This window comes from Lampris incognitus, chromosome 15, assembly GCF_029633865.1.
Source record: "Lampris incognitus isolate fLamInc1 chromosome 15, fLamInc1.hap2, whole genome shotgun sequence".
In the NCBI taxonomy this organism is placed as follows: domain Eukaryota; kingdom Metazoa; phylum Chordata; class Actinopteri; order Lampriformes; family Lampridae; genus Lampris; species Lampris incognitus.
The window spans coordinates 12777112-12793422 of record NC_079225.1 but is presented as its reverse complement, the minus strand read 5'-3'; the positions used below and the strand labels follow the sequence as shown (position 1 = coordinate 12793422).

At 48.3% G+C, this 16311-nt stretch overlaps 1 protein-coding gene across 1 annotated transcript in view; it reads left to right on the top strand.

Annotated features, from left to right (window-relative positions):
- lama2 (laminin, alpha 2) overlaps window positions 1-12025 on the top strand; it is a 334247-nt gene extending 322222 nt beyond the window's left edge. The window contains exons 67-75 of the mRNA XM_056294135.1: window positions 2844-2937; window positions 3478-3573; window positions 4846-4926; window positions 7294-7371; window positions 8021-8099; window positions 8401-8532; window positions 10258-10388; window positions 10781-11000; window positions 11448-12025. Of these exons, the coding sequence (XP_056150110.1) occupies window positions 2844-2937; window positions 3478-3573; window positions 4846-4926; window positions 7294-7371; window positions 8021-8099; window positions 8401-8532; window positions 10258-10388; window positions 10781-11000; window positions 11448-11608 (1072 nt within the window). The 3' untranslated portion in view covers window positions 11609-12025. The remainder of the gene's footprint in view (window positions 1-2843; window positions 2938-3477; window positions 3574-4845; window positions 4927-7293; window positions 7372-8020; window positions 8100-8400; window positions 8533-10257; window positions 10389-10780; window positions 11001-11447) is intronic.
- The last annotated feature ends 4286 nt before the right edge of the window (window positions 12026-16311 follow it).

Here is a 16311-nt window from a genome sequence, read left to right as displayed (position 1 = left end):
TGAGGAAGCCATTGACTCCATACCTGCTCCAATGGTGCTATGTTTATGCCTGGGCCTTCTCCCTCACCTGGGCCTTCTCCCTCACCTGGGCCTTCTGTCTCCCCTGGGCCTTCTGTCTCCCCTGGGCCTTCTGTCTCCCCTGGGCCTTCTCCCTCACCTGGGCCTTCTCCCTCACCTGGGCCTTCTGTCTCCCCTGGGCCTTCTGTCTCCCCTGGGCCTTCTCTCTCCCCTGGGCCTTCTCCCTCACCTGGGCCTTCTCCCTCACCTGGGCCTTCTGTCTCCCCTGGGCCTTCTCCCTCACCTGGGCCTTCTGTCTCCCCTGGGCCTTCTGTCTCCCCTGGGCCTTCTCCCTCACCTGGGCCTTCTCTCTCACCTGGGCCTTCTGTCTCCCCTGGGCCTTCTCCCTCACCTGGGCCTTCTGTCTCCCCTGGGCCTTCTGTCTCCCCTGGGCCTTCTCTCTCACCTGGGCCTTCTCCCTCACCTGGGCCTTCTCCCTCACCTGGGCCTTCTGTCTCCCCTGGGCCTTCTGTCTCCCCTGGGCCTTCTCCCTCACCTGGGCCTTCTGTCTCCCCTGGGCCTTCTCTCTCACCTGGACTTTCTCTCTCGTCACCTGGACCTTCTCTCTCACCTGGACTTTCTCTCTCTCACCTGGGCCTTCTCTCTCACCTGGGCCTTCTCCCTCACCTGGGCCTTCTCCCTCACCTGGGCCTTCTGTCTCCCCTGGGCCTTCTCTCTCACCTGGACTTTCTCTCTCTCACCTGGGCCTTCTCCCTCACCTGGGCCTTCTCCCTCACCTGGGCCTTCTCTCTCACCTGGACTTTCTCTCTCTCACCTGGAAGTTCTCTCTCACCTGGGCCTTCTCTCTCACCTGGACCTTCTCTCTCACCTGGGCCTTCTCCCTAACCTGGACTTTCTCTCTCACCTGGGCCTTCTCCCTCACCTGGGCCTTCTGTCTCACCTGGACCTTCTCCCGCACCTGGACCTTCTCTCTCACCTGGGCCTTCTCTCTCACCTGGACTTTCTCTCTCTCACCTGGACCTTCTCTCTCATCTGGGCCTTCTCTCTCCCCTGGACCTTCTCTCTCACCTGGGCCTTCTCCCTCACCTGGGCCTTCTCCCTCACCTGGACCTTCTCTCTCACCTGGACCTTCTCTTTCATCTGGGCCTTCTCTCTCCCCTGGACCTTCTCTCTCACCTGGGCCTTCTCTCTCCCCTGGACCTTCTCTCTTACCTGGACTTTCTCTCTCTCACCTGGGCTTTCTCTCTCACCTGGACTTTCTCTCTCTCACCTGGGCCTTCTCTCTCACCTGGACTTTCTCTCTCCTCACCTGGACTTTCTCTCTCTCACCTGGGCCTTCTCTCTCACCTGGGCCTTCTGTCTCCCCTGGACCTTCTGTCTCACCTGGACTTTCTCTCTCTCACCTGGACCTTCTCTCTCACCTGGGCCTTCTCCCTCACCTGGACCTTCTCCCTCACCTGGGCCTTCTCTCTCACCTGGGCCTTCTCTCTCACCTGGACCTTCTCTCTCACGTGGACTTTCTCTCTCTCACCTGGGCCTTCTGTCTCCCCTGGACCTTCTCTCTCACGTGGACTTTCTCTCTCTCACCTGGGCCTTCTCCCTCACCTGGACCTTCTGTCTCCCCTGGACCTTCTCCCTCACCTGGACTTTCTCTCTCTCACCTGGGCCTTCTCCCTCACCTGGGCCTTCTCCCTCACCTGGACCTTCTCTCTCACCTGGGCCTTCTCTCTCACCTGGACTTTCTCTCTCTCACCTGGGCCTTCTCCCTCCCCTGGGCCTTCTCTCTCACCTGGACCTTCTCTCTCATCTGGGCCTTCTCTCTCCCCTGGACCTTCTCTCTCACCTGGGCCTTCTCTCTCACCTGGGCCTTCTCTCTCCCCTGGACCTTCTCTCTCCCCTGGACCTTCTCTCTCCCCTGGACCTTCTCTCTCACCTGGACTTTCTCTCTCTCACCTGGGCCTTCTCTCTCACCTGGACTTTCTCTCTCTCACCTGGGCCTTCTCTCTCACCTAGGCCTTCTCTCTCACCTGGGCCTTCTGTCTGCCCTGGACCTTCTGTTCTCCTGGACCTTCTCTCTCACCTGGACTTTCTCTCTCACCTGGGCCTTCTCCCTCACTGCCCTGCTCACATGAAGGTCCATGATGAGCGTACTGCACATGCAGTACTCTCTTTGCTGTGAACAGTATTTTTCAGTCCCCCCCTTTTTTTCCTGGTTATTAAGGGAAATCCATCACACAGAGGTGTTTTCATCAAGGCCAGCACAAGTTCAGATGGTCTACAAGGAAAATGCGTCTTGGGAATATAAGTAGTGAAAAAGGTGGATGTCCTACTTATAGTGAAAGTATAATTAACCAGGTGTGTAAAAGTACACACTCATGGAGAGATCAGGGAAATGGAAAAAAGTTGGAAACTTCGCATTTCAGTTTATTTATCTGATCTTTTTTTTTATAAGTAGCAGATGCTTTAAGCTATTTGCCAGTTTTTTTTGTCCCTCCCCCTTTTTTTCTCCCAATTGTGTCCGGCCAATTAGCCGACTCTTCCGAGCCGTCCCGGTCGCTGCTCCGCCCCCCCTCTGCTGATCCGGGGAGGGCTGCAGACTACCACATGCCTCCTCTGATACATGTGGAGTCACCAGCCGCTTCTTTTCACCTGACCGGAGGTAACACGGGGATTCGAACCGGTGATCCCAGTGTTGGTAGGCAATGGAATAGACCGCCACGCCGCCCGGACGCCTACTTACCATTGTTTTGTTATAATCCTGGACATCTGTGTGTGTGTGTGTGTGTGTGTGTGTGTGTGTGTGTGTGTGTGTGTGTGTGTGTTAGGCTGATACTGGAGTTTGAGCTGAGAACCAAAGAGGAGTCGGGGCTTGTCCTGTACATGGCGAGAATCAACCACGCTGATTTTGTTGTCATACAGGTAAACTGTCAGTGCATTCAGAGGTCAGGCTGTGTGTGTGTGTCTCTCTCTTTCTCTCTCTCTCTCTCTCTCTCTCTCTCTCTCTCTCTCTCTCTCTCTCGCTGTCCCTCTCTTTTCTTACCCTCCTCGTTCTTCTCAGTGTTTTTTGCCGTTGCTGTCTAACTTCCTGGTTTCCTTTATTTTGGTGCCATTCTCCTCCACACCGTTTGCTGAAGCAGATAACTGGGGGCCGTACACTGGTTAACAGGTGCACACCCATTACATTACAAGACCATGACACTTTACCCAGACTGCCACACCGGGGGCAGGGACTCTAAGACGGCCCCACATAAGAGCCAACAAGATACCACAGTAGACTAAACACCAGCACGGTGCAAGAGTCGATGCACCACCTCACGGTGGCGGTCCTGGCTTCGCTTGGACTCATGCGTACTACATATATTGCCAACGGTGATGGTACTACGTGTCATGGTATTCATGTGTGTCACCCTCTCTACATGTTCCACCCTTCTGTCCACCCATCTCCCTCCCTCCTTGCAGGTGAAGGAGGGTCAGGTGTGTCTGGGCTATGATCTGGGTCATGGGAACACGTCGGGCTGCATCCCCTTCTCTGTCAACGATGGCAACTGGCACAAGGTACTGTAAGACGGCTGTCAGCCAGTCAGGCTTCACTTCTCAGTGTTTTAGATTAGAGGTCTGCAAGCCCACCGGGTCCTGACGGGTCCTGGCACGCCGAGTCGACTCGAGCTGGCCTCGGGGCTTCCTTTTTTTTGTGGATTTTTCCCCCTTTTCTCCCCAATTGTACTCGGCCAATTACCCCACTCTTCTGAGCCGTCCCGGTCGCTGCTCCACCCCCTCTGCCGATCCGGGGAGGGCTGCAGACTACCACATGCCTCCTCCCATACATGTGGAGTCACCAGCCGCTTCTTTTCACCTGACAGTGAGGTGTTTCACCAGGGAGACGTAGTGCGTGGGAGGATCACGCTATTCCCCCCCCAGTTCACCCTCCACCCTGAACAAGCGCCCCGACCGACCAGAGGAGGCGCTAGTGCAGCGACCAGGACACATACCCACATCCGGCTTCCCACCCACAGAAACGGCCAATTGTGTCTGTAGGGCTGCCCAACCAAGCCGGTGGTAACACGGGGATTCGAACTGGTGATCCACTATGTTGGTAGGCAACGGAATAGACCGCTACGCTACCCGGACGCCACCCCCCCCCCTTTTTTTAAGTACCTATTACATACTGGGCTTGGGTCAGACTCGGGTTCTTTTAACTTCCCGTATACATGCAGAGCACGCATAGGCTCCTGTATAAAGTGTTGGTATATTGATTATATTATTAATAAAATGTTGGAATATTGATTGTTTTATTAGTAAAATGTTGGTATATTGATTATATCATTAATAAAATATTGGTATATTGATTATATTGTTAATATGATAGATATTATTTATACATACGGATGTGTGTGTGTGTGTGTGTGTGTGTGTGTTTGTGTGTGTGTGTGTGTGTGTGTGTGTGTGTGTCTGAACGAGCCTCAGAGAGAGCTTAAAGTGATATTGGTGTCCGTCTCGGGTCGGGCTGGGGCTGACAAAGTGGAGACTTTGTCGGGCTGGAGGTTTTGGCCCGTGCGGAGCTCTGTGCACCCTCTGGCTCAGGACTTATCATTCATCCGGTCGCCATCGAGCGACCTCTGTCAGAGTAACGCTGGTGTGCAGAGGGTCCGGCCGCCGTCGTACGGTTTTTGTCGTTTAAAATGGCGCTCACTTCCAGTGGAAGTTGGTTCGACAGATAATTGAAACGGGGAAGGAGTCTTTCCATCTTTCCCTCTGTCTGTCCATCTCTGTGTCTCTGCTGGATCCCTCTGTATTTGTGTCCATCGGCTGTCTCTGCTCTCTTCTCAGGTCCGTATGCTTCGGAACAAACAGAGAGGTCTGTTGTTGGTGGACAGGCGCTACACTAAACAGATGACCAGTCCGAAAAAGGTAAACTTCTGACGTGTGCTCCGGGTCCACGTGGTCCACCGGGCTGGTTTCGGGGGATGAATACGTGGCTGGCGCTGATAATGGCCTCTCTGTATCTGTTGGCATGAGAAAGCTACACAGCCACGTTCTTCTTCCACTGTCTGGCTCACAGCGAAGCCAGACGAACATGTAAATGTAAGCACACACAGTGTTTTGACAAGCGAAGAAGAATACGCAAGAACTTTTCAGACTGGTTCACTGGTGCATCTGAAAACGTGGGGTTTGGATGACGGGGCGCAAAACGTAACCCCATCTCCTCCGCCAGGCTCTGTGGGGGTCTGTCATGTACATCATCTGGTAGATGGCGTGGAGCAGATTTATACTGATTTATCTGTAAACCACTGTAGCGTCTGTCATCCCAGCCTCTTGTCTGCCTCCCGTGCTTCTCCTCTGCAGCCCTCATGTGTCTCTCTGTGTCTCCTCTGCAGCCCTCATGTGTCTCTCTGTGTCTCCTCTGCAGCCCTCATGTGTCTCTCTGTGTCTCCTCTGCAGCCCTCGTGTGTCTCTCTGTGTCTCCTCTGCAGCCCTCATGTGTCTCTCTGTGTCTCCTCTGCAGCCCTCATGTGTCTCTGTGTCTCCTCTGCAGCCCTCGTGTGTGTCTCTGTGTCTCCTCTGCAGCCCTTATGTGTCTCTCTGTGTCTCCTCTGCAGCCCTCTTGTGTGTCTCTGTGTCTCCTCTGCAGCCCTCATGTGTCTCTCTGTGTCTCCTCTGCAGCCCTTATGTGTCTCTCTGTGTCTCCTCTGCAGCCCTCTTGTGTGTCTCTGTGTCTCCTCTGCAGCCCTCGTGTGTGTCTCTGTGTCTCCTCTGCAGCCCTTATGTGTCTCTCTGTGTCTCCTCTGCAGCCCTTATGTGTCTCTCTGTGTCTCCTCTGCAGCCCTCATGTGTCTCTCTGTGTCTCCTCTGCAGCCCTCATGTGTCTCTCTGTGTCTCCTCTGCAGCCCTCATGTGTCTCTCTGTGTCTCCTCTGCAGCCCTCTTGTGTCTCTCTGTGTCTCCTCTGCAGCCCTCTTGTGTCTCTCTGTGTCTCCTCTGCAGCCCTCCTTTGTCTCTCTGTGTCTCCTCTGCAGCCCTCGTGTGTGTCTCTGTGTCTCCTCTGCAGCCCTTATGTGTCTCTCTGTGTCTCCTCTGCAGCCCTCTTGTGTGTCTCTGTGTCTCCTCTGCAGCCCTCATGTGTCTCTCTGTGTCTCCTCTGCAGCCCTTATGTGTCTCTCTGTGTCTCCTCTGCAGCCCTCTTGTGTGTCTCTGTGTCTCCTCTGCAGCCCTCGTGTGTGTCTCTGTGTCTCCTCTGCAGCCCTTATGTGTCTCTCTGTGTCTCCTCTGCAGCCCTTATGTGTCTCTCTGTGTCTCCTCTGCAGCCCTCATGTGTCTCTCTGTGTCTCCTCTGCAGCCCTCATGTGTCTCTCTGTGTCTCCTCTGCAGCCCTCTTGTGTCTCTCTGTGTCTCCTCTGCAGCCCTCATGTGTCTCTGTGTGTCTCCTCTGCAGCCCTCTTGTGTCTCTGTGTCTCCTCTGCAGCCCTCTTGTGTCTCTGTGTCTCCTCTGCAGCCCTCTTGTGTCTCTCTGTGTCTCCTCTGCAGCCCTCTTGTGTCTCTGTGTCTCCTCTGCAGCCCTTATGTGTCTCTCTGTGTCTCCTCTGCAGCCCTCGTGTGTCTCTCTGTGTCTCCTCTGCAGCCCTCGTGTGTGTCTCTGTGTCTCCTCTGCAGACCTCGTGTGTGTCTCTGTGTCTCCTCTGCAGACCTCGTGTGTGTCTCTGTGTCTCCTCTGCAGCCCTCATGTGTCTCTCTGTGTCTCCTCTGCAGCCCTCGTGTGTGTCTCGCTTTCTCCTCTGCAGCCCTCATGTGTCTCTCTGTGTCTCCTCTGCAGCCCTCATGTGTCTCTCTGTGTCTCCTCTGCAGCCCTCGTGTGTCTCTCTGTGTCTCCTCTGCAGCCCTCGTGTGTGTCTCGCTTTCTCCTCTGCAGCCCTCGTGTGTGTCTCTGTGTCTCCTCTGCAGCCCTCGTGTGTGTCTCTCTGTGTCTCCTCTGCAGCCCTTATGTGTCTCTCTGTGTCTCCTCTGCAGCCCTCATGTGTCTCTCTGTGTCTCCTCTGCAGCCCTCATGTGTCTCTCTGTGTCTCCTCTGCAGCCCTCTTGTGTCTCTCTGTGTCTCCTCTGCAGCCCTCTTGTGTCTCTCTGTGTCTCCTCTGCAGCCCTCGTGTGTCTCTTTCTCCTCTGCAGCCCTTATCTGTCTCTATGTCTCCTCTGCAGCCATGTGTGTGTGTCTGTGTCTCCTCTGCAGCCCTCATGTGTGTCTCTGTGTCCTCTGCAGCCCTCATGTGTGTCTCTCTCTCCCCAGGCTGACCTGCTGGATGTAGTGGGAAACCTGTATGTAGGCGGACTACCACTGAATTACACCACCAAAAGAATAGGACCGGTAAACCCACAGCCACACACACACACACACACACTCCTGTACCTGCTACATAGTGAGGACTGAGTAAAAAAAAACCACAGAGTGAGGACCGACCGTTCTGTTTGACACGTGAACACAGAGACAGCCACTCTGTTCAGTAACGTCAGGTTGTCTTGTGTGTAACGTCAGGTTGTCTTGTGTGTAACGGTTGTCTTGTGTGTAACGTCAGGTTGTCTGTTACAAAACTCTTCATTCCATGTCTGGTTGTGCCTCGCGGCACAACACAGCAGCGCAGGATTACATGCTTAGAAGTTTTGGGATCATTTTGGTGCAGTACTGGAATAATGGCTATAGGGGGAGTCAGAGAGCAAAAGCGTGTGTGTGGGGGGGGGGGGGGCAGGAGTAAAAAAAATTCATTGTGAGCCAAAAGTGAGGACCTGTGAGGAAACAGCGGGTAGCATCTGCGTAGCCTTAGGAGGCCACTTCAATGGAAACAGAGTGAGGACCAGCCAAAATGTCTCCACTTCCCAAAAATGTCCTCACTCCTGTTGGTTAAAAACCTGTCCCGGTCCTCACTATGTAGCAAGCACAAGAACACACACACACACACACACGTGTGAGAAGTATGACTGCTTTTCATCACTGTGTCTCGATGCTTCCCTCCGTGCAGATCGTCTACAGCGTGAACGGGTGTATTCGCAACTTGAAAATGACGGGCGGGGCTGTGAGTGGTAAAGCGGGCTCCACAGGTATGCTGTTTACATTGAGTTTGTATAATTTGTATGTGCTGGTTCAACCGATGCATCACCCCTGTGACGCGTCTATCCAACAGGCGTTGACAGGGGTCTAAATTTAAACTTTTGTGTGTCTCTTCCTGAAGTTTTAACCACTAGGAGACGTAAAACTTCCCAGTAAAGTTCACGTTGACTTTTCAGGTTGTGCCAAGTTTAGTTACCGTCTGTCGTTCCATCCCTCTGTGTGTCCATGTGTGTGTGTCTCTGTCCATCATACTCCCCTCCATCCTCCTCTCCTCTCCGTCTGTCTGTCTAGGTCATTCTGAGGTCGGCACTGAGGACTTTAAACTGGACATGGCTGCGCCCACCGCCAGTCATATGGTGGGAAGCTGCTTTGTCGACACCGAGTCAGGGACCTATTTTGATGGCACTGGCTACCTCAAAGCAGGTGAGATGAGACGTGCGGTGCTGAGATTGTGTTGAGTAGTAAAATACACCCTCAGGGTGGTCCCAAAACACCCTCAGGATGGTCCCAAAACACCCTCAGGTTAGTCCCAAAACACCCTCAGGGTGGTCCCAAAACACCCTCAGGATGGTCCCAAAACATCCTCAGGATGGTCCCAAAACACCCTCAGGATGGTCCCAAAACACCCTCAGGTTAGTCCCAAAACATCCTCAGGATGGTCCCAAAACACCCTCAGGATGGTCCCAAAACACCCTCAGGATGGTCCCAAAACACCCTCAGGATGGTCCCAAAACACCCTCAGGTTAGTCCCAAAACACCCTCAGGATGGTCCCAAAACACCCTCAGGATGGTCCCAAAACACCCTCAGGATGGTCCCAAAACACCCTCAGGTTAGTCCCAAAACACCCTCAGGATGGTCCCAAAACACCCTCAGGTTAGTCCCAAAACACCCTCAGGGTGGTCCCAAAACACCCTCAGGTTAGTCCCAAAACATCCTCAGGATGGTCCCAAAACACCCTCAGGATGGTCCCAAAACACCCTCAGGATGGTCCCAAAACACCCTCAGGTTAGTCCCAAAACACCCTCAGGTTAGTCCCAAAACACCCTCAGGGTAGTCCCAAAACACCCTCAGGTTAGTCCCAAAACACCCTCAGGATGGTCCCAAAACACCCTCAGGATGGTCCCAAAACATCCTCAGGATGGTCCCAAAACACCCTCAGGATGGTCCCAAAACACCCTCAGGGTGGTCCCAAAACACCCTCAGGATGGTCCCAAAACACCCTCAGGTTAGTCCCAAAACATCCTCAGGATGGTCCCAAAACACCCTCAGGTTAGTCCCAAAACATCCTCAGGATGGTCCCAAAACACCCTCAGGATGGTCCCAAAACACCCTCAGGTTAGTCCCAAAACACCCTCAGGGTGGTCCCAAAACACCCTCAGGGTAGTCCCAAAACTGTGGGTTCTTCTCTAAACCACATATTCCAAGACTGTCCATCAACCCTGCAAGTACATCACACGGACTTTTTCAAAATATAGGCAAGATGAGGGGCGTCCAGGTAGCGTGGCGGTCTATTTCGTCGCCTACCAACACAGGGATCACCGGTTCGAATGCCTACGTTACCTCCGGCTTGGTCAGGTTGGTCAGGTGTCCCTACAGACACAATTGGCCGTGTCTGCGGGTGGGAAGCTGGATGTGGGTATGTGCCCTGGTTACTGCACTAGCACCTCCTCTGGTCGGTCGGTCGGGGCATCTGTTGGGGGAGGAGGGGGGAATAGTGTGATCCTCCCATGTGCTACGTCCCCCTGGTGAAACTCCTCACTGTCAGGTGAAAAGAAGCGGCTGGTGACTCCACATGTATCAGAGGAGGCATGTGGTGGTCTGCAGCCCTCCCCGGATCGGCGGAGGGGGTGGAGCAGCGACCGGGACAGCTCGGAAGAGTGGGGTGTAATTGGCCAGATAAAATTGGGGAGAAAAAGGGGGGAATCCAAAAAAGAAGAAGATGATATAGGCAAGATTAGATCAGAGCTAAAAGGGCTGTGGAATATCCTACTCTCCAGAAATCTGACCACTCTTTAATAAGAAGCTCTGTAAGACTTTTGTATTGTTAACCTGTCTCTGACTGTGTCCATCTCTCCCTCTCTCTTTGTCCCTCTTGCTCATGCTGTCTTTCTGTCTCTCCCTGTCTCTCCCTGTTTCTTTCTCCATAGTCTCCTCCTACAGGGTGGGACTAGATGTGACCATCGCATTGGACTTCAGAACCAGCAGAACTACTGGGGTTCTTTTGGCGATCAGTAACCAGGCCAATGACGGACTGGGACTGGAGATTAACCAGGGCAAGGTGCATACACACCCAGAAATACAACACACACACACACACTAGTACCAGTTACACAGTTGGCTGGATTTGGAGCTACACTAAGTCATTGTAGATACATACAAAAATAACAAACACAATTGAACGTTTGCATTTCTTTCTTTCATTTTTTCGGTGTGGGCTCCCAGCAGCTACAATTTGACTCTGACAAGTTAAATGAGCCACTGAGCTCTACATGATGAAGGGAGCAAATATCTTTAAAAGCTGAACTTCAGAATGGGCGATGTTTTGTATTTTAAGTCTGTCAGGGTGTGATGTGGTGACATGGCAGCATGCCCACATGGATATATAACAGTTTCATAGTCACATAGTATGTTATTGAATTAAAATGATACAAGATTTAATTCTCTGCACAGCTCCTCTTCCACGTTGACAACGGAGCTGGTCGGATCACGGCGGAGTATGAGCCTGAGGGGGCGGGCTTCTGTGATGGCCAGTGGCACTCTGTTACCGCCCACAAGCTACGCCATAGGCTGGAGCTAGTGATTGACGAGAAAAAGAGCCAAGCAGAAAGTCCCAACGCACGATCCAACACCTGCGATACCAATGACCCCATCTACGTAGGGGGTTATCCAGGTATGTCAGGAAAAAATACAAGAAAACATAACATCACTCACACATACAAGCTAACAGAAAACATAACATCACACTTATATCCACACCACAACACACTTATATCCACACTCACACATACAGGCTAACAGAAATGTCAACACAATAGCCCGACTACATGAGTGCTGAGAGAAGAGGTTAGATAAAGATAAATGCAGCAGTAGCATATGTAGATTACATCTCCCTCCACCTATCCTCCCCCTGCTCCTTTTCTTTCCCTTATCCCTCTCTATCCACCTTCTCTCTCTCTCCCTCTTGCTTTTTTACAAAACAGTTTACATCCTTAAATTCTATAGGTTATTGAGATAGGATAATGTGTACATGTTTTGATTTGAATAGTGTTAATGAAGTCTGAAGTCGTGTGTGTGTCTTTTGGTAAGATGCTCTCATAATCTCTCTGTCGCTCTCCAGATGGGGTTCGTCAGGTCGCTGTCTCAACCAGCACCTCCTTCAGAGGGTGTATGAGGAACCTGAAGATTACCAAGGCCGCTAAGGTCATGACGGTTCAGTTCAACAAAGCTCTTGAGATAAAGGGAGTCCAGCCTCTCTCCTGTCCTTCTGTAGCAGCTTAACCAACACCTTACTCCTAATATATTCCCATCCAGCAGGGCCGGGATTCAGAGTTCGCCAAAGTTTCTAGATATATCTGATTTTTTTTTTTTTACCATTTTTCCTCAACAACAGAAAACTCCTCACACAGAAGATAGTTATGAAAAGTATAAGAATTAATTAGCACACTTCAAGTGCTTCCACTGACTGTGTATACAATATTAAATATTCAAATGAGGCTGTATTCATCTGTATTGAAGAACTGATGTCTACTAGTGTGTGGCGTTCTGAATCAGGAACATGTGGACGCCTCATTGTGCTCACCCCATGTCGTGTGCAAAAGCCTTGAGCTCAGAGAAAAGATTCAAAATTACTATTTTTGGGGATATGTGTGCCATCATGTAAGAGTATTTATGGAAGATCAGCTTGGTGTATTGTGAAGTGCCACTATCAGTGACAGATCTGGCAGGTCTGTAACACACATGAATCTCTTAATCACAGCTGGTGTTGAGTTACTTCTGTCTGTCTGGATAGTTGTGTATAAGCAAGGCTCGGCGTTTTCACCAAAAAAATACCCAGACTTTTTAAAAGGAGCAGGTCGGTTTAAACTGATTTTCACCCAGATTTTATGTTTCCACGGATCCAAAAGTTGTTCCTGTTCGTGTGAGGTTATGTAACAGTGTCCTCTTGTGGCGAAATTCGGCATGCTGTGTGGCTTTGAATAATAAAAACCGAAAACGCTGAGCCTTGAGTATAAGTGTATAACTGGGGCTTTTCTGACTGCATGGCCGGTTTAGCCAGAGGACGGTACAGATCTGTCCTTGTGTTCCTTCTTCTTTGCATCTGTTTCTGTCGGCCTTCATCCCAACCAGTACGTGTCCTCTATAATTCCTTTTACCCTAGTCCACAAAGACTCAGTTTTTCCGTCTCCTGAACCCTTACGAGGTACTGTGTTATCAGGGGAATGAGTTTGTCATCACGGCCAAATCCTCTTCAAGTTGGAGCTGGTTTTTATTTTGACTTCAGGTCTCACACGGCTGTTGCAGTGTCTGTTGTATGGTGTGGTTGAAGATATGTTATCCTCACTTTCTGCAAATATAATTCTCTCAGTATCAAACACGTTGTTGTGCTTTTATTTTAACAATTAGCTATGGTCTACACGTGTACTCTGTGACCTGGACGTTGTGTCTCAGTTTGGACGACTTGTCAGTGTAAGCACATAATGTTAAGCCTGTACCGCCCCAATGGAAAAACATGTATCTAGATTTGTTTTTCTTCCCCATGTCCCCTTAGAAGCCCCGTAGCAAACCATATGATAATATATATTTTTTTGTGGTTATAATTGGAAGTACGTTTACCAACCTCTACTAAATACCAACTTAAACGTGTGTGAGAACTTCCAAACACTACATTCATATACTATATAGAACAGTACATTCCATAATACCTACACACAAACATAAACACTTAAATACATTCATACGTACATACGTACGTATACATACACATGTATACATATATGCATACATACATCAATATATATACGTATACATACACACATACATTAATACACATGTATACGTACACACACAGATATACGTACACACACATATATATATATATATATACATACATACACACGTACATATACGTACATATCCTGTGATGGTCTGGCGGCCTGTCCAGGGTGTCTCCCTGCCTCCCACCCAATGACTACTGGGATAGGCTCCAGCATCACTGCGACCCGAATTTGGATAATGGATGGATGGCCATATGTATACATACATGCATACATACATACATACATACATACATACACATGTATACATACACACATACATACAGATATGTATACATGTGCTGCACATATATACATATATACCTACATACACATGTATACTTACATATGTATGCATTATACATACATATACATGCACACCTACATATGTACACATACATACAGATGTACATACACATGTATACATACATACCTACATATGTATACATACATACACACAGAGATACATACATGCATACATACGCATGTATACATAATAAATACATATACATACATACATATATACTTATATGTACAGACATACATACATAAACATACACACACGCGTATACATACATACATACATACATATACGTACATACCCTGTGATGGTCTGGCGGCCTGTCCAGAGTGTCTCCCTCCCTGCCTGCCGTCCAATGACTGGTGAGATAGGGTCCAGCATCCCTGCGACCTGAATTTGGATAAGCGGCTTGGATAATGGATGGATGGCCATATGTATACATACATGCATATGTACATACATGCATATGTACATACATACATACATATATAAATATGTATACATACATACATACACACATACATACAAATGCATGTATGCATACATACATATACATATATACACATATACATAGATGCATACATACGCATGTATACATACAGATACACATATGTATATATATGTGCACATATATATACATATGTGTATATGTATATATATGTGCACATATATACATATATACCTACATACATATGAATACTTGCATATGTATGCATGCATACATACATACATACATACATACATACATACATGTGTATACATACATAAACACACACTAACACATACATACATACCCTGTGATGGTCTGGCGGCCTGTCCAGAGTGTCTCCCTCCCTGCCTGCCGTCCAATGACTGGTGAGATAGGGTCCAGCATCCCTGCGACCTGAATTTGGATAAGCGGCTTGGATAATGGATGGATGGCCATATGTATACATACATGCATATGTACATACATACGTACATGCATACGTACATACATACATACATACATACATACATACATACATACATACATATGTGTACATACATACATACATACATACATACATACATACATACATATGTATTCAATTCGATTTATTGTCATTAAAAACAATGTGCAGGCACATGTTAAAAATGAAATGAGGGCTGTGGCTTCACCAAACAGTGCAAGACAGACACAGACAAACACAGCAAACACAATAAAAGATATACACACATGAAGACCAAAAACTAAAAATACTACTATGCATACGTGTATACACAGACATACATACATACATATATACATGTACGTACATACGCATGTATACATACATGTACATACACACATACATACATACGCACACATACATACATTCATTCATACATGTACATGTTTTCACATATACATACATACGCATATATACATACATACATAAATACACACATACAGATACACATATGTATACATACGTGCACATATATACATATATGCCTACATACACATGTATACGTACATATGTATGCACACATACACACATACATACATATGTACACATACATGCATACATGTATACATACATACATGCGCATGTATACACGCATATACAGATTTAGATATGTATACATACGTATGTATGTATGTATACATACATACAGCTACGTATACATACATTTCATTTCACTTTTCTCTCTGCCTGCTGCCCAATGGCTGATAGGCTCCAGCATCCCCGCGAACATGACAGCAGGATAAGCGGTTTGGATAATGGATGGACATACATACGTGTACATATATACACATGTATACATACGTATTCATATATACCTAAATATGTATACATATATACACTTACATATGTATACATACATACATACATACATACATACATACATACATACATACATACATACATACATACATATGTTTACATACATACATACCTACATCCCCGCGACCCTGAGAGCAGGATAAGCGGTTAAGATAAGGACGGATGGACATACATACATACATGCATACATACATACATACAAATATACAAACACACTCGTGTGCATGGGTTCACACACTGATGATGAATCGTGTTGTAATGCTACTAGCTAATATGTTAGAACGCCTTCTGCTCTCCAGGAATTATCTATTACCACTTGCATAAATTAAGAGCATTAATAACTTTAATGTGTATGCAGACACTTGGGCTAAACAGTTGTGACTGATTTTCAGGACATCATGTCCTTTTTTTAGCCTGGCTAATATTCAAGGCACACACTAACTGTTTTTGGATAGTTTTATGTTTCTTTTAGTTATAAAACAGCATTAGTCAAAAGCCTGCTTTTATTGCACCCCCTTTTTATACCATCTCCACTAGATGGCAGTGCTAGCTCATTTAACTCACTTGGTACATAAATCCACTGTGCCCCGTTTCAAAAAGTAAATGATGTTCTCATTACCAGATAATATTTAGCACCTTGGTAATCTACACCACTCTGCTCCTTAATATCTGTCCTTCCTTCTCTCGGTTTCTCTGCTCTGTGTTCATATAAACGAGAGGAAACACACCGACTGTAGTCCACTAAACCAGCACTTGCACTGTACAACCACTAGAGGTGATGTGAAGACTGGATAACGCATTGCCATGCTGTACAACAACACTGTTTTGTGTGTGTGGGTGGACTACACTGAACCCTAACCCTAACCCTAACCCTAACCCTAACCCTCTCGCCTCATCACACAATGGTAAGCTGATCAAAAAGCTTCTCTTTTTTTGCCAAATAGTTGGTGTATTCCTTCACCTCATCAACTTCGACACTTCACTCGCCTACTTGTACGTCGCCTTCGATAGCGGCACCCTGACTGATCTGCCTTAATTGATGTGTAGAAAATGCAGCCATCAACGTGAAGAGCAAAA